This window comes from Engraulis encrasicolus, chromosome 8 (genome assembly GCF_034702125.1).
Source record: "Engraulis encrasicolus isolate BLACKSEA-1 chromosome 8, IST_EnEncr_1.0, whole genome shotgun sequence".
NCBI classification, from domain to species: Eukaryota; Metazoa; Chordata; class Actinopteri; order Clupeiformes; family Engraulidae; genus Engraulis; species Engraulis encrasicolus.
In genome coordinates this window covers 44823691-44850946 of record NC_085864.1, presented here as the reverse complement: position 1 = coordinate 44850946, position 27256 = coordinate 44823691, and the positions used below count along the sequence as shown (strand labels likewise).

The window sequence follows — 27256 nt, the reverse complement described above, 5'->3', positions numbered from 1 at the left end:
TGACAAATCAGATAGTACTGTATGCAATTCTATGTACTCTCAATGTGTCAAATGTATAAGGGGAAAAAATAGACAATCTAAATGTGGAGGCATAATCACAGATTATGGCAATCAGTAGCATTAGACTACCTGTTAAAATGCAACAATTAACTGACTTGGACTTCATGCTCAACATGTATTTTGTTAGAACTACATGTCTCCCAGATACAGATCTTTTAACAACTTGGTAGATGAAGCATGGTGCTGGTGTGGTGTGAAGATTCCCGGATGGAAATCCAACGCCATCTTTATTCTCATTTTACCGGTGGAGTGGGAACACCGCTCCAGTTGCTATCACTGCTCTAGCAGAACCTGCTGGCTAGTAGTGTCAAACACCGCTAATCTACTCCTTGAATTGTTTTACTTAACATCGCCACTTTAAATACATACCGCCATGGGTGATCGAGAGGAGTTAGTTTACCAGGCCAAACTTGCCGAGCAGGCAGAGAGATACGATGGTAAGTAAAGCCCTAAAATCAAGAGAGCAAGCTAATGTTAGCTAACGGTAGTTGGCGAATCAGCCAGCTAATGTTAGCAACTAAACTTGGACCTAGCATGCATGCTAGTTAGCTTGTCAACCAGCTATTTGTTTAGTGTTAACACGGAATGACATTCTCTTTATTAATGTAACACACTTCCATGTGAAATAGACGATTTTGCTTTCATTCACTGTCTCCACTCACCCTCCCTCTAGCGGGGAGTGTCAGGCGTGTGATGATGAACTGAGGTTTAAAGATGGAGATTCTACACCGAGACAAAATGGCGGAGAATATTAGCTAGTTAGCACAACTACCGTAAGCTCATAATGATCCACTCAGTGGATTTCTACGAATGAAGTCCCCCCGTACAAACAGTCAAGTCATGTTTCATCTTCTTTTATAGACCGTGTTTGTCATCAGTCTACCACACCAGTTATATGTTGAGTATTATTGGGCATAGAGCGTCCGCCCTCGTTGGCTACCATGGCTAAATACAACAGTGGTTTCTGAATATTAGCCAGCTTGTGCGACAAGTCAACTAGCCAGGTGGCAGTAGTCCTGTTGGGCATTAATTTGTAGCTAACAAGTCAGTTGCCGCGACCTAGAACCTAGTCAGATTTAAGGTTAATATGCAAACTGATCAGGTCACAGATTAGAGTAATTCTTCAACGGCAATAAACTGACAGCGCCGTCAACATAAGGTTGACACAAGGCTACGTGTTTGTATTGCAATCTACAGTTAGCTTGCAGGCTGAACGTGTGTTACCTGTATCCCTGACATATCAATTTGGGGAAAAAAAGATTGCTCTACCGGACTGTCATATTTTGTGATTGACACATCATGTCAGAGGGGCTTCATCTTGTTAATGTTATCTCTGCCGCATTGAAATTTAGCTTGATTGGCATGGGATAGGGGATGTTAACGGCAGCAGCTACCCGGACCGTAGAATTTTGGAAAATGGTTTCGCAAGGTGTTGACGGTTATTTTTCGAACCCTACAAAGTTATCATGATGACCCACGCGCGCACTATTATTTGAGCATGAACTGGAGATTTGTTGAATTCGGCTAGCCACGTGTTTTAATGCAGCAGCCTAAAGTTACAGGTTATCATTTCCAGGTCATGTCGTGAAATGAGCTGCGGAGAAGGGTGTGTGCGTTTTGTTGTTGCCAGGTCTTCCGAGCTCATGCATGTCAGGTCACTGCAGTAGGCCCACTGAGATACAGATACAGAAACAAATCCTGATGTTAAGTTCAGCTATTAAAATATCCACATTAAGGCTTAATAAAAAGTTAGATGACCAACACATTTCTATAAAGTGTTAAAATAAGTCAATATCCCTGGCAGTATTGCTAGATATATCCTGTCTCATGTTGTCAAGTTTATATTCTTTCTAGGAATTCAGTTACCATAAGTCTTACAGTAATGCAGAGTGTATGTGTTGTATATCCCTTCTGTTATGTACTGTCAATTAACAATACACTTCCTATTTACTTAGAAATGGTGGAGTCGATGAAGAATGTAGCTGGTATGGAAGTGGAGCTAACAGTCGAGGAGAGAAATCTGCTATCAGTGGCCTACAAGAATGTGATCGGGGCAAGGAGAGCGTCCTGGAGGATAATCAGCAGTATTGAGCAGAAGGAGGAGAGTAAAGGCGTGGAAGTTAAATTGAAAATGATCCGGGAGTACAGACAAACGGTAAGTGTTGGGTCCCAGGAAAATTCCTGCAAGGGTCAAATCGATGCCATATTTTTGAATCTCTTACGAACACACTGTCCTCACCAAACAGTTCCCTGAATTTTTTTGTTGTGCTGTCATATTTGTCGGCAGGTTGAAACTGAGCTTAAATCAATCTGTAATGACATCCTGGATGTGTTGGAGAAGTACCTCATTCCAGCGTCAACTTCAGGGGAGTCCAAGGTCTTCTACTATAAAATGTAGGACTCAGTACCTCACTCTCTATTCCCAAATGACTTGTATTCATTTATTTTTTTCCTGAAATGGGAGAGTAACGCCTTTCCTCTTGTTCTGTCTGTGCAGGAAAGGTGACTACCACCGGTATCTGGCAGAGTTTGCCACAGGAAACGACAGGAAGGAGGCAGCAGAAAACAGTTTAGTAGCTTACAAAGCTGCAAGTGATATTGCTATGACTGAACTTCCACCCACCCATCCCATTCGCTTGGGGCTTGCACTAAACTTCTCTGTGTTTTACTACGAAATCCTGAACTCTCCTGACCGGGCATGCAGGTGGGTGAACCTCTTGGGGACAGTTTGAATATGACATTGTACTGTGTTAAATTGTTAGTAACTGTCCATGAAGTTGCTTTTTGTCTCAAACTAGTTATCTTCATGATGTGGGGAGTTGCATCTTTTTGACGTTGGACAATTCCAGTCTTTAGCCACCTTAAGTTTATTTTCACCCATATGCTTTCTCAGGTTGGCAAAAGCTGCATTTGATGACGCTATCGCAGAGTTGGACACACTGAGTGAAGAGAGCTACAAGGACTCCACACTCATCATGCAGTTGTTACGTGACAACCTGACACTATGGACTTCAGACATGCAGGGAGATGGTGAGTATTCAAATTCACAGAGTCATTGAAATTAATAGCATTTTAGTGAATGTGAGGGGTATAAATTCTCTTTTTTTCGTGTAATACCTTGCACAACAGAAAACATTTTGTCTCTTTATGAGTTTTGTTATGGTCAAGGTTTTGAGTTTGAGGAATGTCCTCATCAGAACGCACAATTCAACAGATTTTTCCAAGTATCCATTTGCGGAATCTCTTGACAGACAATCCAAATGAAATGTTACTAACTTGTACACACCTGTAGACAGTGTGTCAGTGTGTCAGTGAACTGATTAAACGTTTAATGTCAGTTCATGTCAGTTGCTGCTGATTGAGGTCCTCCACCGAGCCGTTACATCTGTCTGTTGACTGTCCCTGTTCTCCATCCCCCTCCTTTCTTGTCTTCAGCATTTTTAAACTCTTAACCCTAACTTGGTAGACTGCAGCAATAAAGGACTCATTCTCCTCTTTTCCATCTCCACCACATAGATTCCTAAAGGGGAACTAAATTGCTCATTCCCTATAAAACTGTATTTTGTAAGTCCTCTCTCCTGTGCTTGCCTGGCTTGTCCTCCTCTTCCTCCTCCTCTTCTTCTTCACTAACCTCCCTGCAACCTCACTGACCTCCTTCCCCCGTAGTTTGCGTTGCACTGTGAATCCGTAGCGTGGTAGTGTTCACCAGATTCTCACAATGCTTCTACTGACCTCCATCAAACCCCTAAGTGCACAAGCGTTACTTCCACGATGCTGCTCACTACTCTTACTTGCTTGTAATACTCTTGCTTTTCACAGATCCCACCTTAGAAGTCCTCTGGCTTGCCCTTAGCTTGTTGACATCTTGTGTGGTTGTTTTTATATATGTTTACAAGTTGGCTTTTTTCCCCGTTTGATTATAAGGGTGTTGTATAAGGTTGTGTTAAAGTCAAAATTTGGATTATTTTTGTTGTCAAGGGTCAGCTCTCATGGAACAGCAGGAGTGGTTTTGCGTTACGATTTGGGAAGGGTCATCTTTGCCAAATTTCCTGACTATGTGCTCTTGGTCTTTTGCCTGGAACCATACATTGCTTTTTAGTAGTTAATTTGAGCACACATGATCAGAGGCCTATACTACAAAGCTGGTTCAGGATAAGTTAAGGCTAAGTTAAGATGTAAATCATCTAATACAGGAGCTTCTCGGTAGAAAATGAGGACTCCAGATTTACCTCTTAAATTAACCTTAACGTATCCTGAACCAGCTTTGTACTATAGGCCCCAGATCTTATGTTGGAACATGCACCTGTAACCACGAGTTATACGCTAAGTGTCTTCCGAGCTGAATATGTTGAATGCTCAACAGATTTCTCTAAGCCATCTGGTCAGATGCTAAGGGAGTAAAATAACTTGTTCTCATTGGCTATTCGGCTTGTCCATCTCTTGACAAGAAGTGCTGAATAGTCAGAAAGGCCATTAGAGTGTTGGCATAGAACTCAGGTGTGTGTGTGCGTGTGTGTGTGCACGCGTGCATGTTTCCCCTTACCATTACACTGAGGATAGTGTTTCCTCTCTTTTCTTCATCTTCAACCAGAAGACCAAAGGGCTTACAATTTGTAACAAAGCTAGTCATTTGTAGCATTTTATCAGACATATTGAGTTGATCTAGCTATAAAGTCCTCTTTGATGGGGGTCAAATGAAGTATCATGTGGGCGTAGCCTTTGTAGCATTCTGTGTATGGCCACGGCAGAACACACCAGTTGGGTGTCAGGCATCGTCTTTGCGGTGCATTCAAGTGTACAGTGTTTCACGTCGGCTGTGATTATATTTGATGTCATTATAGTGGCCCACAGGCTGATTACTGACTTCAGCGTTTTACTTGAGTCTTTGCCACTCTTAGAATTGACACCTATTGGTTTGCATGGGGATACAGTGGAGCTGTGTGTGTGTGTGTAGTAGACTAAGCATGCCCTGGTTGCAAGTGTGCCAAATTTGAAAACGGAGAAGACTTGACATGCCAAGTCTTCATCACCTGAGGATTGTTACCGTTTTGTCGTGACTTGAGCATGGGAACGGCTGAAGGGGTTGGGGATAAATGCCTGTTAAGGCCCAGTATAATGGCACTGATTTTTTTTCTGCTCCCCTAACTGTTTTTGTCAATAGGAGAGGAACAGAACAAAGAAGCGCTGCAAGACGTGGAGGATGAGACTCAGTGAGAAATCACAGCCAATGTTAGACTCCACCTACCCAACACCCACTCCTACCCAATCCCTCTTCAGTCCCACCCACCCACACACACACACACACCAACCCTCCCCCCTCCCCCCTCCTCCTCTCCTCTACCAGTGTCACAGAAGGGAGATGCAAAGCCCACCCTCGAGTGGTACTGTACTCCTCAACAGCTCAATGCCCCTCAGGGCACCTCACTGTTACCCCACTCACTCCTGTTCCCTCTTTTTATTTTTTATTTTTTTCCCCTTCCGATTTTGGTAATTCACCTGTTAGTCTATACAGAATACCACTCACCAAAATAAAACATTGTCAGTTAGGATCCCTGGCCTCTTTTCCCTCCTCCCCCTCTTCATTATTATTTCTGGTACAATTTTTTTTATGTTTATTTTGCTTTTTCCTCAACATTTTTATCGGTTGCTGGATTTTTTTTTCTTAATGTAATATTAAAGAAAATTAACTTTTATTACTTATGTCTACTATCATTAGTTGTGGGAGCTGTAATATGTCTGTGATAGTGCAAACATCAGATGCAACTTTAAAAAGAAATCATTAAAACCTTTAAAAGGGCAAGTCTGAACAAAAGTGCTCTTTCTGTGGTAAAGCAAAGTCACTCAGAGGAAGTTGGCAAATTTCTTGATATCCATGTGGAGCAAATGCTTAACAGTTATACCGCAGAAGTTATGTAGTAGTGTTTTGCCGTGTTCTGGACTGTACGTTGTGCTAAATACTGTATCACGCAGAAATGCTGAGTTCAGAAAATGGCTGCTATCAGCTCAATTTAAAAAAAAAAGAAAAAGGAAAAAAAATGGAAATGGGGCCTTGTTGCTTTTAAGTCTCAGAAAAAAAAATGATGCGGGTGTCCATTGGCTGTTGGGAGTGAGTAAGCACCAAGACGATTGATTTTTATACCTGCATGAGGATAGACGAGTATTTTTTTCCCCCCTTTTTGTTCCACACTTCATTTATATAGCCGATTCTTTCTCTTTATTCTTTTTTTTTCTCTTCCTCTTCTTTTTCATGTTTAACTTGAAGCTAATTTGTACTACTGGATATCTGACTGGAGCCACAGATATAGAATCTGTATTGTTCTTACTGAGACACAGCATGAAAATTAACATTTAAACTTAAAATAAAAATGGAAAACCTTATATGAACTGTGTTGTGTCTTCTCTGTAATGCTCTTTATTGCTCTTTATTAAACAAGATACCCCACGATTTAATCAACATGGCTGTAATTTATACATTTGTATCATGTTATCCTACACATGATGCAAGATTAGGACAATTCATTTATGACCATTGTTATTCTTTGCATCTGTGAGAAGGTCCAAGGCAATGCCTTCAGTGCAAGGTGGGGTTGCAGGTATGACATCACGTTAGGGGAGCTCCCATAGATGTGTATAGAAGACTTCTATACACATCTATGGGAGCTGAACAGGATTCTAAGGTTCTACGTAGACTCTTATGAGCCTGCGGAACCCCCAACGTGATGTCATAGTAGTACATTTTCTACAAATAGTTAACCTGCCACCCCACCTTTAAAGAGTGAGCAGGAGTGAGGTCAGTGCTGGTGGGATGTTGTAGCAGCGTAACCTGGCCACTAAACTACAGAAGTCCGCTTCCTCCAGCAGCTCCTTCTGCCTGGTATCACCGTACTCCATGCCATCCGTCCTGGCCAAGATGGACAACACGTTATTAGGGATTTAAGACGCATAGAACGCTTTAAAATTTGTGGGTTTTTTTTTATGAATATGGGAATGCAATTCATTCACCAATGTGAATAATCCACTTTTAAACTATGAAGTGTTATCCAGATCAGAAATTGTTCATATGGAAAAACATCTTCATGTAAGAATGTGATCAAAGAATGGCAGATGAACTTACACAAAATCGGCATACAGCACCCTCTCAGAGAGGGCACAGATGGCACAGAAGAGTTCACAGTTGATTTCTGTTTGCTCCTGAACATCACACAAATCCATCAGCCACTGAAACTGCTTTGAGTTGATGCTGCCCATGTACAAATCATTCAGGGCATGTTTCATCTCCTGTAAACGGAAAGTGCATTGGTTATGGTTTCAGTAATTAATGTAAAACAAATAGATGTAGTAATAATAATGAACTACATTGCATACATGTATTGTGTTCTGCTCTTCTGGAAATTGTGTCTGCAAGTGTTAACATTACGTTAAAAGTTTGATAATGTGTATGTGAGAAGTTTACGGTTAATATTCAATTTATTACAATTATTAAGAAAACCTTGAAAGAAAGGAGCATTTTCTGTCTCTTATCAAACTTTGTGAAGATTTTCCTGTAGACGTTTTTCCTACGTTGATACACACGGCAGTATTTCTTGAGGTAGGCCTGTGGGGAGAGAGCTGGCAGATGCCATGAGTTTGGGGTAAAGCAGGAAACTTTTGGTGTCCTTTACACATACTGTAAAAAGCCAATGCAGTGTGCATACTCTCCAGTTCTTTCAAGTCCATTGGGAGCTCAAAGCGACATATCTTCTTGGATAGACAGGTTCTTGTTGTGATCAAATGGTACTTGGGGTGCTGTTAAATCAAAGAAATGTATTCTCCTGAATGTCTGTCCATTCAAAACATTGTAACTTGACAGGAAGTTATTACATTGATGGGTCTGTGTCTTACAAAGCAACAGCAACTTTTTAGATCTTGAGGATGTTTAATCTTTTCTTCAGTTCTTTCTGAAGAGTACATACTGCACTTACGGCTTTCTGTCTCTCGAAGAGCTGAGAGCGGAGGTCCTCCAGGGGCTCTTCTCCATCTGATGGGCCATCAGGGTAGCGGAGCAGCAGGTCCTGCAACACCACCTGAGGGGTAATTCCAAGAACATGGGTTAGTGATACACTGGCTAAGGTGCTGTTTCCACGGAGCAGGATATTTTTTTCTCCTGTTAGGTGTAAACGCAACATGTGGATAAAAATAAGTCCCCCATTGTAACAAATGTGTTTCAGTCCTCTAAATAGTATATTTTTCTTCCTGCTTTTTATACCTGGATTTTAAATATCTGCTACGTGGAAACGGAAGGCCAAAACCAATACAACCAGGAGAAAAAAATATCCACATATGAAAATATCCAGCTACGTGTAAACAGCACCTTAGTTAACCTGCATTAAGTGGTAAGTCGGATAATTGATAACCCACAGGTGCTATTTAGTTGAAGAAAACTCTGTTATGGTCAAATAATCCTGGTTTACTGCTGAGCCAGGTTCTTGGACGATACCCCCCTGGGCCCAGGGGAGCCCACAGGAGATGACAAACAGGTTAGTTGTCCCAGGCCCAGGGAGAGAGGTGCCCCAAAATTGGGTCCTGTACATTGCATGTTTTTGGTGAGGGGGGCCCTTTCAGAAGCCTGTCATGAGGCCAGCCAAAGCTGTCATCAGCCCTACCTGAAATTACCCACTGTATTGTAAAAGCGACAAGGTTTCCTCCAAGAATCCCCAGTTCTCACTGTGAGGGAGGCCCTTAAAGGTGCACTGTGTATTGATGGTGGCCAGAGTAGGAATTCCAACTATGCTGCTCATTGAAACTGCTGCCTAATGTAAAATGTGATATTTTCGTGAATATTTATTAAATAATAAACTACTATTTACTAATATGACTGAAGTACAGTAAGTTTTGCCGCTACAAAACAGTGATTTATGCTTACATACTGTATACTAAAAGCGTTGGTCCCATTCAGTGGTGTGTTGAGGTGAGGGGCGGGGCGTGGGCATGTAAAACTTCCTTAGAGGCTATATTATGTTATGTTATGTTATATTATATTGGAAGTTGTACATTGTGATGAAAATCTTTTAAGAGGGCTCTTTTTGTCCAGTAAGGTATAGGGACCGGTGTTTTAGCACTACCATATCCCTATCTGGGCATACCTATGGCCCCATAATTGTGATTGAGTACCGGTACTTACACTACTAAAGAGCATCCTTGAATGTTAAGATATGTGCTCATTGCGCAAGTGTGTGTGATGAGTATTTGTTATCTTCCTTCAGACACATAAAATGTTGTTAAATATAGAGACTGTACCTGAGAGTGATTATTCTTGACTGTGGAGGAACAATACCAGTATTTCTATTTTCACAGTGCCAGATCCCGCTTGAGGGAGGGAGTACTGTTCATTTTGGCGCTCTGAGCAGCAGTGAGTTTAAAAATACTCTCATACTAATCTTTCCATATCCAGCCAAAAGGATGAATGGTTTAGAATAGCAACGAGAGAGAGCAGATGTAAGTGAGCGCTGACCTGTGGGTTGTACACCAGAGGGCTTGTGGTCAGAGGCTTCACTTGTTTGTCTTCCTCTCTGTCACTCCCTCCTTCCTTCCTCCTCTTCTTTTTTTTCTTTTTCTTCTGCGTTGTGTCTTTCGCTTTGTCTTGTCTGTCCGTCGGATGCCTGCCATGGAAGAGCGCAAGAAGCAGGCCGATGGTTGTTTGTTTGCTTTAGGTCTGAGGGTGTGTCGAGAGAAAAAAACACAAAAGTGAGGAATGTCTAAAAATATATGTGTGTTTGAACCTGTTCACCTTTTCACTTTCTGCTTCCTCACTTTTCTAGGCATCTTGATGATGGGCAGGCGTGGGTTCTCCAAAGGCCTCTGGTTCTTTTCACCTGTGTGGTGAAGCAAACACAAAAGTTGCCATTTCCGTAAAAAGCAACACTGCTTGTTCATTTTAAGACATTTTTTTTAGCAGTTTAACACATATCAACTAAACAGCAGCTAGTTAACAGTTTTCGGGACTGTGTCTGTCCATTGTGGCTTCTGTTACCATAACCAGGAGAGGGCAATGTAGTAGCATAAATGTTGGTTCTTTGTGGGTGCAACAGGTCCTTATAGGACAATGGTAAGTGCTGTACACTGTAGTTCATTAAAATTGTGGAGAGGTGTCCAATTCTTATAATGTGTGATTCCTGATTACTAATATTCAGTGGTTAGTACAAGTTTCTTTTTCCCCCATAGCCATCAAGCAGCATAGACCTCCCCTCCCCTCTGTTGAACCCACTAAGGCAGCGGTTTTCAACCTTTTTTGATACAGGACCCCATTTTGACATCCCAAATTTCTGGCGACCCCATATAAAAAAAAAAATCAGGAAAAATAAAATAAAACATGACTTGTACATAATTTGTTAGCTATTAATAAACCTATAGATATTAATGACAGTCTGCGGTTGTGAATGGTATTTTCAAAAGAAAATTGAATAGTAACATTTCAGGCGACCCCATTTGAATTCCAGACGAGCCCGCATGGGGTCCCGACCCCATTGTTGAGTTCCACTGCACTAAGGAATCTCAGGTCTTGTGGGGTGGGGGCCTGCATGCGTAGGAAGGAGCGTAGGACAAGAAAATCAGATGGAGGAAATTCAATGGCAGTAAAATATTACTGTCTTCCTTTTCAAGAGTTAAAAATAGATTGCAGGAGCTTGTTTTCCAGCTCCGGTAGAAAGCCGCCCATGGCTCAAAGGGTCAGAGGCTCTGATTGAGTGTAACGTTGATGGTTGTTGGATGTTTTACGACCTGTGTGTTGCCTCTAACCCTCCAGCTCTCTCTCTCTCTGCCCAGCCTATCCACCCCACCATAAGGAAGCCGATGCATAGGGGTGTGCAAAAAAATTGTTAAGACAGTGCATTGCAATACTTATTATCACAATGTACTGCATTGATTCATGACAAGGTATCCTGATACTTATTTTCACGATATATTGTATCGATTCATGACAATTGATTATTTAATAATAGTAAAATTCTATTTGTCACTGGGGGAACAAATAGCTCAGGTGTCCCTGGCCCAGGGAGATAAGGGGCCTAATTGGTCCCTCATTAAATAGTATGCATTGTTTGGGGGGCCCTACCAGGAGACTTTGTCCAGGGCCCGACCAAAGCTGTCAGCAGCCTTTGTGACCCACCTATTCTGACTCTGTGTAAGGGTTTCCCTCCAGCTGAGCTCTCTCACAAACAGGATGTGAGTGGAGTGTTGCCTCCTAGACACTGGCAGGCGGCCGGTGGGACTAGTGGTGCCCACCACACCCTCACCCTGTCCAGCTCAGACATCAAGCGGTACACACAGGCCGGCCTGGTCCGGGCCAGGGAAGGAGGAGTTTGCCATTCAGACACTTCTTGTTTTGGACTTTTTTGTATTTACAATTTGACAATTTGTATTTAGCTTCTCTCTCTCTCTCTCTCTCTCTCTCTCTCTCGATCTCTCTCTGCTCCATGCCATTCAAATATTAACAGAAAGCGGAAGGGCAACTTGCGTCCTGAGGCATGCCTGAAAAGTGTGTGTGTGTGTGTGTGTGTCTGCCTGCATGCATGTGTGTGTGTGTGTGTGTGTGTGTGTGTGTGTGTGTGTGTGTGTGTGTGTGTGTGTGTGTGTGTGTGTGTGTGTGTGTGTGTGTGTCTGCCTGTCTGCATGCATGTGTGTGTGTGTGTGTGTGTGTGTGTGTGTGTGTGTCTACCTCCATGTACATGCCTATGGGGTGGGGTTGCATGAGCTGCAAAGGTGGCTATTCTAAGACAGTCAGAGGGGGAAGTCTACTCTTGGTCCTTCACCCTTGTAGATAAGGCGTCACCGTCAGGGCCGCTGACAGCTTTGGCTGGGCCCAGGACAGAGTCATCTGAAAGGGCCCCCTCACCCAATAAATACAATGTAATGAGGACTCAATTCTGGGGCCCCTCTCTCCAAGGGCCTGGGACAACTGACCCCTTTGTCCACCCTTGACAGCTTCCCTGGTCACCGTTGTGATTGTATGCCCTCGGCTATTTGTTTCTTTTTATCTGTACTGTTGTTGCTTATCAGTTATTATTGCAATCATTCAGGTTGTTACTCTTATCAGAAGGGCACCTGAACATTGACCTTGTTTTCAGTGTTAAGATGCAAGTATGACACACTTTTGGGATGGCACGTTTATTTTATATGGAAATGAGATTACATTTTAACCTGACACGGCACACAGTCAAATTACTTTCGTGGAGTCCCCATCCGTGGAGGCCTTTGCGAAGTCCTGCATGGTGAAAATAATGTCACTATGTCGTGTGTGTCAGGTTAAAATTTAACTGGTAACACTGATTGATGCAGAATACATAAGGGTGTCATGTGACCGTCATAAGAATGACATGACACATATCAGGAATATTGATGACACATACTGATGTTTGTGACTGTTGTCATTATGTGCCATTTGGTTTTTGGAATGTCATGTCAACATTATCTGGGTGTCATGACATTCCAAAACCCTAAACACACACTATGACAACAACAGTCTTAAACAACGACAATGTCAGTAATGTTCCTTATGTGTATGTGTTGTATCATTTATGACGATTGCACAACACACTTATGTAGACCACATGAAATAAGTGTTACCATTTAATCTAAGTGCATTATTAAATAAATGACTGGCTGGCATATTTCTCTAGGCCTGCCATAAGACCCAAGTGCTCATGGACACCAAGGCCGCTGTATCCTGTTGATCCCCAGGAATCGGCAGATTCTTAAACACGTGTCACAGGTCAGAGGATGTGTGCCGCTGTCACTTCCCTCTCTACCAGGTCTGAACACACACACACACACACACACACACACACACACACACACACACACACACACACACACACACACACACACACACACACACACCATCACCACCGCCGCTGTCGCCAGGGCACACCCATCACCGACTTGTCAGAGATAGCACCTCCCGCACCGGAGACACCCTATTGTTCACGTGCTGGCTCCAGTACTCGGCACGGTGCACTCTAGTCATCGCTCATATGTTGTGCACAAGGACACACTTGTACACGTCTTACATAAGTGTTTGGAAATATAAATCAGTCCCCACCTAACCTGGGCCCGTTGCCACTTTACATTGACGTCTATAAGCAAAAGAGGAGAGGAGGGACGTAAAGTGGTCCTGTGATCCTGACGGATGCTCTTACATGCAACACACAGATGAATTACGTAACAGAGCTGTGTGAGAGAATAAGAAAGCATGAAAAGAAGGAAGGTCCGCACACTGTTGCTGCTCCCGGTTTATTAACACAACGTTTTGACCATGCAGTCTGGTCTTCGTCACCTTCGACACCTGCCAAAGACCAGGCTGCATGGCCGAAACGTTGTGTTAATAAACCGGGAGCAGCAACAGTGTGCGGACCTTCCTTCTTTTCATGTTTAATCGTGTTTAAGTCCGGCACCTGTTTAATCTGGATGTGCGCGCTCTCCAAAACGCTACAGAGAATAAGAAAGCATCATGGCTCTCTGAATGCCAGAGTGGATAACAATAAACCAGGTGTCACCAACGTTGTGCCCGCGGGCGCCAGATAGCCCTCCAGGAGCTTCTGAGGTGCTCACCAAGGATGTTAATAAACAGTGACGACTACCAGATTTTAGTCACAGTAAATGCTTTTCTTGATTTAAATATGAGATTATTTATTCTTTACAACCTATAAACAAAGTATCATTCAATAATAGTGTGATTTGAGAATGATGCCAAAAGACATCAGTAGAGGATTTTGAACATAAGTAGCCCTCGGGTAGCCCTTGACCTAGAAAGGTTGGGGACCCCTGCCTGAGTAAACACTACACACACACTTAAACCTGTAGTACACTTGTGATACAGTCCTCTCCTCACACTTTTTTTTGCCTGCCATCAAACCTCAAAGGCACAGCCTTTTTCGCGGAACACATTACAGCATCCCTGCTTTACAAGGAACTTCACATATATGACTTAATGCTGAGTTAAAATAGAATGCCTTTTGTTGTCACTATACAGAATAAAATAATAATAACTGACATGACAAAGGAAATAGGGAGATGTCATATCTCATACTAATTATAGTGCAAGTGCTCTAAATTTAGAAAAGAGTTGTTGGGCCATGGCATCTTCCAATTTCTATTTTCCTCTTAATCTCTTTTTAAAAGTCATATATTTATATATTTTTATTGACATACTGTATATGCTGTATTTACTTTTGTAAATTATTGACTTACAGTATTTATTTTTCACACACTTTTTTGTTGAACACGAAGAGTGCCGACCGATGAGGAGGCATGACTGAGCTGGAGGTCACGGGCAGGCCAATCAGGGGTCAACCTCCAGAGGTCAGCATCAGGGGTCGCACCCCTTATTTGTCCTCCAACTTGTCAGTCTAATCGGAGTGGCATGAACTCTCTCCTCCTCCCGCTGTGAGCCCCGTGGCCTAGACGGACGGCCTCGTATAAACATTTAGCCTCCCCCGCGGGGCCCAAGTGGTGGGTATTTGTTTTTGTGTTTTTGTTAAAGAGAGATGTGAAGATGGGGAGCACGATGCGGGGTGGGTAAGGGGGGAGAAGTAATGCCTGCCTGCCTGCCTGCCTGCCTGCCTGCCTGCCTGCCTGCCTGCCTGCCTGCCTGCCTGCCTGCCTGCCTGCCTGCCTGCAGGGGAGCACGATGCGGGGTGGGTAAGGGGGGAGAAGTAATGCCTGCCTGCCTGCCTGCCTGCCTGCCTGCCTGCCCTACACCGGGCCGCACATCCAGGGGAAGTGCTCTTTCCTCCGGTGTTTACCATGGGAATGTGCAAGGACAGGATGCTGAGTCTTGGAGGAAGCGCTGACGGCGAAAGCCAGCGAGCTGTGGCTGTCACACACACACAGACACACACACACACACACTAAGAGACTCTCTCGCTCACACACTCACAGACCCACACTCAGAAACATTCTCTCTCACACACACACACACAGATACACACTTCAGAAACACTCTTGCACACTCATACACACACAACCTGCTAAGGAACACTAAACACACACAACACCCTCAGAAATACACACACAAACACACAAACACACACACATACACAGATAGGGAAACCAACATACACAACCTACAGTCTGGTGGTGCCCTTGTCCGAGACGCGACTACATCAATTACATGCAGGCTGTGGTGGTGGTGGCAGGCAGTGGGAAGAGTCCCTGACCCCTCTCCTGCTCCACACATCCCCCCCGCCCCAGAGCACCAGAGGAAACACGCAAACGCCGGCTGCTCAGAAACAGGTAACACCTCCCTCATTCTCACTCCTCACTCTGCTTTTTCTCTCTTTAAAAAAAAAAAAGAAAGAAAAACTCCCTGTTACTCCCTCTCTCTCTCTCGCTGACTCTCCCACTACAGGACAGTGTGCAGCTGTGTGCCTTACTTGTTTTACGAGCAGTGTTTCGTACCCTCCTGTTCACTTCCCTCTCTCTCACTGTCTCCCTCTGTCTCTCTCTATCTCTCTCTCTTGGCCTGGTCAGCGTTCACTCTCACACTCTCGCAGCTTTCACCCCTCAACAGCCTTGGAGGCGCACGTGCGAGCTCTTCCTAAGCGGAGGTGACTGACAGCTGAGGGGTGTGAGGACAAGGGACAACAACAAGCGACGGACGAGGGACGACAAGGGACAGAGACATCAGCAACAGTTGCGGTGGGAGCAGCAGCAGTAGTAGACACTCAGGACACCCAAGAAGCAACAAGGGACCGTCGTCAGCAACAGGAGGGACCTGACCCCCCCCAGGACAGCCAGCCACCATGATGGAGTTAAAGATCCAGCTGATCCCCACCGGGGAGATCATCTTGGCCCCGGGGAAGAACGGCGAGAGCTGCTGCTACGGCTGCCACAAGGTGGGCCCTCCTTTCCAGTACTCCCGTACCCAAATACTTCATATACTGTAGCATCACAGTTGCCTTACATTTGGTGCATTTGCTGCAGAGCAAGTCGCATTGTGTAGTGACTAGTGTGAAAAAGTCATGCCAGTGCAAGTGATATGCGGGTACCCCAATTTGACATGTATGCATGTCTCTCGCTCCCTGTCCCTCTCTGTCTCTCTGTGAGAGTGATTGCTTGCTTTGTGAAAAAGAGGTAGAATTAATTTGTGGAGCTCATTTTACATTCTGTTGTGCTGCGCCACAGAATGGTCAATGTATAGGAATCACTGGAATTACACTTGGGCTTTTATCAAATGTGAGTTATTTAGGTGTAGGGTAGTGGTTACAGCCCCTGGAGCAACGTGGGAAGAGCTGTCTTGGTCATGGGCACTTAGATCATGAATTGAGGTCTGTAAGGAGAGGTAAGGGTAACTTAGGATATAGGCTACCATTGGACAGCAACATTCATGTGGCAAACATGTTTTTCAAAAAGTTTCGATATGTATCCATTAGTTTAACTGTAATATTGCAATAGACTGGTATCACGTGCAAATGAGTCCTGAGCAATTTTAAAATTGAAGAACTCTTTTCCAAAACGCTATATCCACCATTTTTGACTTTTTGCATTTTACTATTGGAATCCTTGATTGGAATTGACTGTTGAGAGGTACTATCATCTATGTGTGAATTCTTGCCATTCAAATGTTTTGAGAACATACTCTAAAACCTCTATAAAAATGCATTGTGCAATGCGTTTCAATGGAATGGCCAATACAAAAATGTCAATTTCCCAACATTCTATAAATGTATTAATAAATGTATAAATTGTTTCTATATTCAGCTGTATCAATGTAGCCTGCCACATGGCATACATGAGTTTTGAGTTTTGGCTCTTGGCCTGGTCCCTAACTAAAGGTAGGTATATAGTCTATTGATGTTCCAGTACCATCCATGAGCTTAGATGTGGACATGGCCTTGCCCGTCTGGCCCACAACAGAGGGACCGAAATCAATGCCATTGTCATTCAGTGTTTGCTCAAGCTGTTTTAGCCTCAGGCTTTAGAGTCCACAGTTAGATCTTTATTGTGGTCATGCCATGTATGTATGAGCAGCATGTGAACTGCAACGTGATGTTGCCCGAGGAGATGTAAAGGTCAGGGCGGGATGATCTGTGAGGCAAAACAGCAGCACGAATGTACACACAGAAAAAGAGTGCATCGAACTCTGAGTTGCACTCACTCAGCTCTGGGGTGCGTTTCTCGAAAGCATAATTGCTGACTACGTTAGCTACTTTGTTGTTTGTAATGCAATTTCCCATTGCCAACTATCCAAGCTGATAACTGGCTAACAACTACAATTTCGAGAAATGCACCCCTGTTTTTTTTTTGCCCCTCCTCATGAAGTATGAAGGAGACAAATGGGACTGAAGTGGGTTCGAAGAATGTCATAACACAATCTAAGGAATGCAGGATGTGGGTTTTCCCCTGGCCCTGACATGTCAAAATAACACAGATAAAAAGTTCAAACCTTACAGGAAATGTTGAAAAAAGTATTGGCTAGTAGTGTCCAGGATTATTTAGCTTACCTTTTATTCTTTCGTCGCTTTCTTCTAGATTACGCCTTGTGTTTAAGATGGCATGTGAAAAAAAGTGTCAGTCAAGCACAAATGCCAGATGGCACATACTAACAAGAACTGGTGGTGGGTGTGCTTTAATAGCAGGTTGTGTTGTTCAGCAGTTTCCATGGTGCAGTGTACCTTGGCGATATCCTGGAGACAGATGGATTTTGCATGGTGTTGAGAGAAAAGAACGATACACCTTGGTACCAGCAGAGCCATGGCACAAATGGTGCTTTTTATTAAGAATTCATGGCTCATTGGAATTAATTTTGTTTAATATTTAAGTACATTGTCAAGTATCTGTAATTATATAGTTAAGAGGTTTTTGGGCTGTGGTCAGAACACAATGGCAGGTAACGGGCTGCGTTTTTTTTTATAGTAATGGCTTGGAAAAGTATCTGTCTGGAATGCGCAGGAAATACTAAAATACAGGAACGGAATATTCCCATTAACATTCCTCTAAGGTCACAACATCATCCAAAAGTGTGTGTGTGTGTGTGTGTGTGTGTGTGTGTGTGTGTGTGTGTGTGTGTGTGTGTGTGTGTGTGTGTGTGTGTGTGTGTGTGTGTGTGTGTGTGTGTGTGTGTGTGTGTGTGTGTGTGTGTGTGAGAGAGAGAGAGAGAGAGAGAGAGAGAGAGAGAGAGAGAGAGAGAGAGAGAGAGAGAGAGAGAGAGAGAGAGAGAGAGAGAGAGAGAGAGAGAGAGAGAGAGTGCACGCATGTGTGATACAGAGAAAGTGAGAGTGGGTGAGAAACACAATGGCACAGCCTGTAAAATACTTTAGAACCTGAGAGAGAGAGAGAGAGGAAAAATGGCTGCCTCTCCTCTTGTAATGTACAAACAGCGCTGTGAGGGCCTGCTAAGTGTTTGACGACAATGGCCATAAACTCCCTACAGTTTTAAGAGTGTGTTTAAGAGAAGGGAACACACCCTGAAGCCTGGCCTGTCTGTCCACCGCGGCCGTGTCAACAGGATGCAACCTTTCCTCCCTGCTTAGCTTGGCTTGGCAAACACACTTTAATGCAGGACAGGAGGGGGTTGGTTGGTTGGTTTGGTGGTGCTCGCACACACACACACACACACACACACACACACACACACACACACACACACACACACACACACACACACACACACACACACACACACACACACACACACACACACACACACACACGCAGGCAGGCTGACAAGAACAAAGCTGTGACGGACGGAACACTATTGATCATTCATTCCATCCACCGGCGCACGGGGTGCTGTGTTACATCGGAGCGCACTAATGTTAACACAGGATCTCAGAGGTCACCTTCAGGAGATAGAGACAGAGGGATGGAGACGTTATGAGACTCTGGCCTCGGCTGCTGTGGAATTGATTACACTGAATGCAGGGTTCTTCTGATTCAAAACCTATAGAGACATTTTTTTAAATGTAGACTGAATTAGCACAGCCATTGCCTTAGTTTATCTTATCAATGATTATGTGAGACTTGTGAAATGTAGTTTACCGTATGCTATCAATAATTATGTGAGACTTGTGAAGTCAAAGGCAGTGACTCTGTACTGCTATATCCAATCTTCCCTCTTCAGGACCATGTCCGACTTGTCCCATGCTGAATGACATAAGGTTGCAGTAGCTGGGTTTCTGTCAGCAGGGGGTAATACAATGCAATCTTACTGGACAAACCATGAACACCAACCACAAGTAAAAAGTGGAACCCACCCAAGTGTTGATGTCTGTGTCTCAGAAACAGCAGACATCAGCATAGACTGATAATAAGAGATAAACCAATAGTGGACACGACTAATAGGCTGTAAAAATAAGGTAATTAACTCTTAATAGCTACTATTTCACAGTAATGGTTGTCATTTGATAAGGTTGTAATGTTTTTGTACATTAATAAATAGACTACATCTATTAAATAATACTAAACCTAAGGCATCAATAAAACTTCGACTGAGAATATGGACTAAAAACAAACCCAACATAGGTTTTCTAAACAGACCTATCCAAAAGTTTTTGAAGACCTGCATGCAAATTACGCACGGTTCATTTGACAGATTGAAGCCCTAGATGTAAGACAATAGTCCATCACTCAACGTAATTGAAACTCACAGTTGTTGATCATTGTTAGATTTGTTTTGAATTATATTATTTTGAACGAATTGTCTACGAATAGTCATGCGAACACATCAGTGCGATTGGTTTGAAGAACTTCCTGGTAGGTTTTGTCATAGGCAATGTTTGAAGGCAGAGAGGGAGGGGAGAATATGAGCAGTTGTTTCACGACTGTAAGACTGTCTGTGACTCAAGCTCCAATAGTTTACAGAATAGGTGTATCTGCAAAGTAACGTTGAGTGTTAGGCTAAACAACCTGTTATACCGCTACAAGGTTCTTATTTGTGGCAGTGCATTTTACGCGTACAAGGACACTCACTCAGCAAGGACTGCCCTGTCAAATTTAAAGTGTGATTTATTAACTAGAGCTGTCACTTTTGGAGGAGTAACTGCTATGTGGAAAGGGCTGTAGTATAAGCAAAAAGGACTCAAGTTTTGGACTATCCACCAGAGGACCGTCTAAAGGGCAAGACGACAGGATTGATATTACAGCCTCAACGTACTTCAGGGAATTCACCTTATGAATGTTATTTACTGTCAGCCGGTAGAGATCGTTCGTCGTTCAGGACTAGCACATTCTCGTGCTTATAACAGAACTTCATAAGGTAGGTCTCACTTTAAAAAGGTTTTGTGAATTTTACCTTCTCTCTTCAGCGTGTTGTGACACGCTTCAGGATTTGGTTTTCACCTCAGAGAGCGCACGAGTGCAACTTCGCATCAGCGTTACAGACTGAGAAAAATGCCTTGAAATGTCAGACAGACACATGTTGTCGTGGTTGGAGTTCAAGTTCTTTCATAGCGATTGAGCATACTCGTGTCTTTTCAGCCATTGATGTGCGCAGCTATTCTGGACTTTACGGTCCCATTATCTTCAATTCTTTTTTTGTTGTAGGAGTTTTACAGATTTCGGACCGTGCGGACGCCGCTGTACTCGTGCGAGGAAAACAACAATAGTCTCGGGTGCTAAACATGGTCATGGAACGGCTTGCTTAACCAGAATGGTGTGTGTTGTGTCATTTCGAAGATAATTAAAGAAAATCTTATTACAATGGGATTTCTCATAGGCATGGTTTTGCATGTCTCTTATCTCTTTTCATGTTGACTGAGCTATCACCGTTACAAGTTTACAAGGTGCACAGCGCACATATGTATGCATACAAAAAGGAAGAATACATTTCACAGTGTAATTCTGCAAATAATTCACTTCAAAGTTAAGTGTTATTACATAGGCACCATGGTCATCAATATGTGTGTAAGAACAAGTGAAAAAAACAAATCGGTCAGTTTGTCAAAGAGGAGATGGTAGATATGCGCAACATAGTACAAAGTATGCATCACACCATGCTTCTGAATGATATGAAGGAAAAATACTGACGGCACATAGCCTACGTCTCTTTCCTCAATAATGCACATGCCACATATCACTCAAGCAACATTATCTTCATTAGCTAATGTGGCCACAGGGGGGCGATATTGTAGGGCACGCTGAGACATTCGGATTCAATTTAACTCACTATTAGGCTATATAACAAAGGTTGCATTATAGGCTAGGCCAGTGATTCCCAACCTATGGGTCGCCAAAGATCCACAGGGGGTCGCGAAGCCCTCTTGAGTTTAAGGGGTTTCATTTTAATACCATATGTAGCCCATGTTGAATAAATGACAAATGCATAGAAGCAACAAAATTTAAGTGCTACATTAAACATTTATTCTGTTTTTGAACAAAGACGAATTGAGGAATAAAATGATGACTAAAATGAGTTTTCGTAGGAGACAGAGCGTATCGAGTGACTTCCTCTCATGCGGGCGCTGGGTCACCAAACCTTACAATAGTAAAAACATGGGTCCCTGAAGAAAAAGGTTGGGAACCACTGGGCTAGGCTACTTAGTCATTAATTGGCAAACAATTCATGTTGTTTCTATTGTAATGGGATTGCTACATTCAAGAAGTTTCCAATGTCTTTCATCTCCTCTGTCTTTTCCATGTTTGTAGGTTAAGAATTAACAAACAAAATCTTAAAGGGACAGTTTGGTCAATTTCAACATGCAGTTGTAATGCTCACACTACCTTTGACTTGTCAGTACCTGGTGATTTTTTCGGCTCAGCCCTTTCCGAGATCTGAGCTATTTTAATGGGGGCAGATTTTGTTTACATTTTAAAAAAATAAAACATAGGCCAACTCCAAATATTTTCCCAAAAGGTACTCCTGCTTGCTAGTTGTCTGCTGATGTTTTTATAACCTTTTGGATGTTTTTGGGAAATAAATAAAAATGTTTTTTTTGAAATGTAAACAAAGAGCTGCCCCCATTAACAATGACCAGGATCGGCTGAAGAAAGAAAAAAAAAATCTCAGGCACTGACAAGTCCAGGGTAGTGTGAGCATTACAACTGCATGTTGAAATTGACCAAACTGTCCCTTTAACATTGTACTGCATGTTTTAGATGGGCCCATGTACAAAGTACTTCAAGTCTGTCTGTAGGGCACATCAAGGGTCTGTGAGAAAAGGGTGCTTGCGCTGCTGACAATGTGTAAATGCTTCCATTACATCCTATAGGCCTACATATGGCTACAACAATTTCTGCAATGTGTTGTGTTGTTTTGAAGAAAATTTAATAAAATCGTATTATAGTGGGATGTCATTTGCATGATTGGACAGGTCTCATATCTCTTTGCATGTTCACTGCGTCATCACCATTTCATCTTACAATGTGCAGAATGATCAGAACTTTCTGTAATTCTGAAAATAAGTAACTCTGAAGTTAACAGATCTTACCACATATGTAATAAGTAGGCCTAGTGCAAATTGAGAATGATTAATTTCTCAAAGCGACACTGTGGATGATGTAGCATAATACACAGTATGTGTCGCTATGTGCTCCTGAAAGATATGCTGAAGACATACTGAAGGCACAAATATTTTATTTTCCCAATAAGCCTTATGATGTAGGCCTATATCAGGAGTGAGGTAACATACACGCGAGTATAAGTTGAATGCTGAGTGGCCTTGAACCCACAACCTATGGTATGGACAGCATGACTTCATCCACTAAGCTACCACAGTTTCATAAGAAATGTTAAGACCAGAAAGATATGTCGTCGTTGTGCACAATAAATCATATAAAATATATTTTCCCTGCACCATTACCTCATTGTCTGAAGTATGATGAAGAAATGATTGTAGGCCTATATGATTTTTTTAGTGCTGTGATAATGTGCACAACAAGAAGTTTTCTGGTCAAACAAATTCTACTGAAACTGTGGTAGCTTAGTGGATGGAGTCATGCCTACCATTCCACAGGTTGTGGGTTCAAGGCCCATCAAAGGACAATTTTTACACTCGTGTATGTTACCTCACTTCTGATAGGCCATGATTAGTCTAATTCAGTAAATAGATATTTGTGCGTACAGTATTTCTTCAGCATACAACTCATGAGCACATTTCGATGAATACTGTGTATTATGGTGCATATCTACCGTCTCCTCTTTGACAAACTGACCGATTTGTTTTTTCACTTGTTCTTACACACATATTGATGACCATGGTGCCTATGTAATAACACTTAACTTTGAAGTGAATTATTTGCAGAATTACACTGTGAAATGTATTCTTCCTTTTTGTATGCATACATATGTGCGCTGGGCACCTTGTAAACTTGTAACGGTGATCGCTCAGTCAACATGAAAAGAGATAAGAGACATGCAAAACCATGCCTATGAGAAATCCCATTGTAATAAGATTTTCTTTAATTATCTTCGAAATAACACAACACACACCATTCTGGTTAAGGAAGCCGTTCCATGACCATGTTTAGCACCCGAGACTATTGTTGTTTTCCTCGCACGAGTACAGCGGCGTCCGCACGGTCCGAAATATGTAAAACGCCAAAAAAATGAATTGAAGTGAATGGGACCGTAAAGTCCAGAATAGCTGCGCACATCAATGGCTGAAAAGACACGAGTATTGAGCATGGGTAGCACCAGAATGCGAACGCCCCTGCTATTCGTCAGAATTTGAATGCTGACTTGTGGTTATGAATATATCTTTCCTGTTGAAGTTCATTCATTTAGGCTACTGTACACGGCACGCGCATGTCAGCTCAGCTTCGCGACAACGTGGTTAGATGTGCTGACTGACTGACATTAGTTTAGTTAGTTATTTAGTTTATTAGGATCCCCATTAGCTGGGCGCAAACCCAGCTATTCTTCCTGGGGTCCAACAATAAAATCACACACAGTTAAAAGTTCTACACAAATCTGTACATTCATTTAAGCACCATACATTGAGAAGACAGAAAAAAAGAAAGAAAAACATTTAATATAAACATAAACATAAATTACTATAATAATGGTTTAAGACCTTGTGACAAACATCTCTACCTCTGCACTACCCTAGTTTATATATGATAGGCTCAGATGTTTTTCACACTGTTTTTTTTTTTTTTTTTTTATTTTTTTTTTTTTTTTTTTTTTNTTTTTCTTTTTTTGTTTTTTTTTTTTTTTTTTTTTGTTTGTTTTTTTTTTTTTTTTGGTGTTTATTTTTTTTTTTTTTTTTTTCTTTGTTGTTTTTTTTTTTTTCTTGCTGTTTTGTTTTGTTTTTTTGTTTTTTTTTTTTTTTTTTTATTTTTTTTTTTGTTTTTTTTTTTTTTTTTTTTTTATTTTGTTTTTTTTTTTTTGTTTTGTTTTTTTTTTTTTTTTTCTTTTTTTTTTTTGACAATTTTTTTTTTTTTTTTTTTTTTTTTTTTTTTTTTTTTTTGTTTGTTTTTTGTTTTCTTTTTGCTTTTTTTTTATTTATTTATTTTTATTTTTTGTTTTTGTTTGTTTTTTCTTTTCTTTTTTTTTTTTTTTTTTTTGTTTGTGTTTTTTTTTTTTTTTTTTTTTTTTTTTTTTTTTTTTTTTTTTTTTTTTTTTTTTTTTTTTTTTTTTTTTTTTTTTTTTTTTTTTTTTTTTTTTTTTTTTTAAAAACACTTTAACTATTCAATATAGTTAATTTTGCAAATTGTTCCATGCTTTAATTGATCTATAGTCAACATCGTAGCAAATGCATTGGTATTTGCTCTTGGGATCTCAGTTCTCCTCTGCTGTCATGCCTTGTGTTATATGTATAATATCAACAATACTTTTACAGAGAATTATAGCCGATTTAATGCATTTTGTTTGTTTAAAACGCCCAATTGATGTTAACAAAGAGACGTGAAAGCCTTTTCCTCCTCTCTCAACCACTTGTAAAACCTGAATGCATGTAGCCTAAGTGATATTTGTTGTGTAGGAACATGTAGAACAAGACGTGCTTGCCCTGTGTTTGGACTCGCTGAGTAAGCAAGGTGATCTTTGTTGGCACTTTGACCACACAATCGTACAGTACTCCATCTGTGCTAAAACCAAAGAGCATACAATCCTTTTCCTTATTTCTTGATGAAAACTAGCCACCAGCCCTGAGTAGTCCAACCACTACTCATTTTCTAACCATGTGGTCAATCTGTTTAACCAGTACAGTCTCTATCTATGATGACTCCCAATACTTTACTTCCTTTACTTTTCAATTTTTCGTATGTTAATGCACAGATTAAGTGCTGTCACACTCAATGATGACTAGATCCAAAACACAATACTTTTGTTTTAATAATTGAGAACAGATTTGTTGTGTTACCCATCTTCTATTGTTCCTAGCACCATGTTCAAAACTTGTGTCAGTTCAGCTGATGTTTTTGCAGATGTATAAATAGAAGTATCATCTGCATACATTACAACTTTTGCATTTTGTATCGCTGAAGGTAAATCATTTGTGAAAATAGAATACAACAAAGGTCCCAAACAGCTGCCTTGCGACATATCGATTTTAATTTCAAATAGGCAATTTTGCATGCGCGCACAATATATAGGACTGAAAAGTTTAGTTGCCATGAACTCGACAGCATTTTAGCCCTAATGACCTCGGGGATTATGACGATTTATTATGGGTGTAGCCCTCATATAAGCATAGCCTAACTATGCGAAGAAATAACATTTCGTAACAGCACATAGAGTGGATGCCAAAAACGTGTGCGTGTGTCTCCAAGGGTTCCGCATAGTTTTTTTGAGTCATCGAGTCAGCCCTAATCTCAAATGTCGCTGACTTCATTCCATCTGATGCTGCCTGCAAACCTCTTGGACTCCCATTTCCATCAAATTGCTGATGGCCATGTGGCCATTCAATGACATGAATGATTTGTCCTCTCTGAACTGCATCTAATCTATAACCTCTCCAAATAGCTGGAGGGGTATCTTTCAATGTGTGGAATGCCCTCATGAGGTGAGCTGCAGCCCTTACCTCAGGAGCCATGCACATATCTGTAGAGAGAGAGAGAGAGAGAGAGAGAGAGAGAGATGCCTGGCCTGGTATTCAGTATGGAATGGCAGCCACCTCCCCTTCTTCTGTCAGACATAATTGTCATTCTTGTGCCAAGTGCTGTTGTCATTCTTCCACCGTGTATAATGAAGCAGGTCACAAGAAACTCAGTAGAACTGATTGTTATACAGAAAATGAAACTGAAATGTGAAGGAGACCAAAGAAAATACATTTGGAACACCATTGCGGAAGGTTGTGTCATCCGCCTCTGGACAGCCAAAGTCATTGGCAATGACAGATCAAGGGCGTTTAGAGGTTGTGTCCGCATCTCCCTCTCTTGTGTTTTGATGATGTTGATGTTTTAGTTGGGTTCAAGGATGTGCTGGACTGCTGGTCTTGTTTGCAGGCCCCCGGCTGTCAACACAACAGCCAACAATTTCATCTGCAATCAATGACAGCATTACACTATCAAACAATGTTGGCGTTGCTGTTAATTGATTTGCGGATAAGTGGACCAGTCTGTGTGTCAATAGACTTTTCCATCGCCCGCCCATGAGGTGAATCCTTTGCAGTCCCACTCTCTGGATTGTGTGCAGCATTGCTTAAGTATAATGTCACAGAGATACAGTTTTGGATCACCCGCACATTAAATATAGTTCCAGTCAGATTCTGGTTTTGGTTTGGACAGTGAAGAGGGGGGAAAAAAAGAAAAACAAGGCGAGCTTTTTGGGCTGAGCTTTTCCCCAGCTGTTTCTCGAAGCGTGAGGAATCTTCTGTGCTCTTCGTAGGCCAGTCAGATTTGGAGTTTGTCTCCCAGACAAGGCTGCTGGATATCCCCAAAGGTCAGTGAGTACTGTAGAGAGAGCTTACATAATGGTGGTTTTGCTTTTCATACAGCGCTCGAAACCCATGTTTCAAGCCATCGTATTTTCTTTTTAAGGAAAAAGTCGAAATGTAAACAGTCATTACTATGCTGAAGTAGCATAATGCAGCAGAAGACTTAACTCACTGCTGTCTTATGGGCGTAGCCCTGCTCTGTTGAGAGCTCATAACCTCTTACAGTCTTTTCAGCAGTGGTCTATCCAGTGGTGTAGTCTACTTTTTATGGTGGGTATACTGTATATTTCAGCATTTTTTGAAGTGGGTATACTGTATATATTTGTGCTACTAAATAATGGATCAATCAATTTTAAGTGGGTATACTGAAACCCCTAAAATTTAGAAGTGGGTATACTCCGTATACC

The 27256-nt window shown here is 41.8% G+C and overlaps 2 protein-coding genes across 4 annotated transcripts in view; both read left to right on the top strand.

Moving 5' to 3' along the window:
- Positions 1-280: 280 nt before the first annotated feature.
- Positions 281-5392, top strand: LOC134454662 (14-3-3 protein epsilon). Of its 2 annotated transcripts, XM_063205816.1 has the most exons (7): positions 281-497; positions 2016-2215; positions 2348-2454; positions 2558-2764; positions 2954-3090; positions 3577-3624; positions 5222-5392. In XM_063205816.1, the coding sequence occupies exons 1-6, from the start codon at positions 434-436 to the stop codon at positions 3582-3584; spliced, it is 723 nt and encodes a 240-aa protein (XP_063061886.1). In that variant the 5' UTR covers positions 281-433; the 3' UTR covers positions 3585-3624; positions 5222-5392. The 2 variants fall into 2 exon arrangements, with proteins under 2 accessions (XP_063061886.1, XP_063061885.1); XM_063205815.1 differs by lacking the exon at positions 3577-3624 and having other exon boundaries at positions 283-497.
- A 9860-nt stretch (positions 5393-15252) lies between these two features.
- The window catches only part of myo1cb (myosin Ic, paralog b), a 111059-nt gene continuing 99055 nt past the window's right edge, over positions 15253-27256 (top strand). Inside the window, exons 1-2 of one of the 2 annotated variants that reach the window (XM_063205812.1) lie at positions 15253-15327; positions 15565-15929. In XM_063205812.1, coding sequence (XP_063061882.1) covers positions 15837-15929 — 93 coding nt within the window. In that variant the 5' untranslated portion in view covers positions 15253-15327; positions 15565-15836. Of the gene's footprint in view, positions 15328-15564; positions 15930-19776; positions 20291-27256 lie in introns of those variants that run through there. The other variant, XM_063205814.1, reaches the window with a different exon arrangement.

Excerpts from the sequence above, each read along its gene's own strand:
- LOC134454662 (XM_063205815.1), top strand. The coding sequence starts at position 434 with ATGGGTGATCGAGAGGAGTTAGTTTACCAGGCCAAACTTGCCGAGCAG. Across the intron at positions 2,455-2,557 it reads AAGGTCTTCTACTATAAAAT|GAAAGGTGACTACCACCGGT; the intron begins GTAGGACTCAGT and ends CTGTCTGTGCAG. Across the intron at positions 3,091-5,221 it reads TTCAGACATGCAGGGAGATG|GAGAGGAACAGAACAAAGAA; the intron begins GTGAGTATTCAA and ends TTTTGTCAATAG.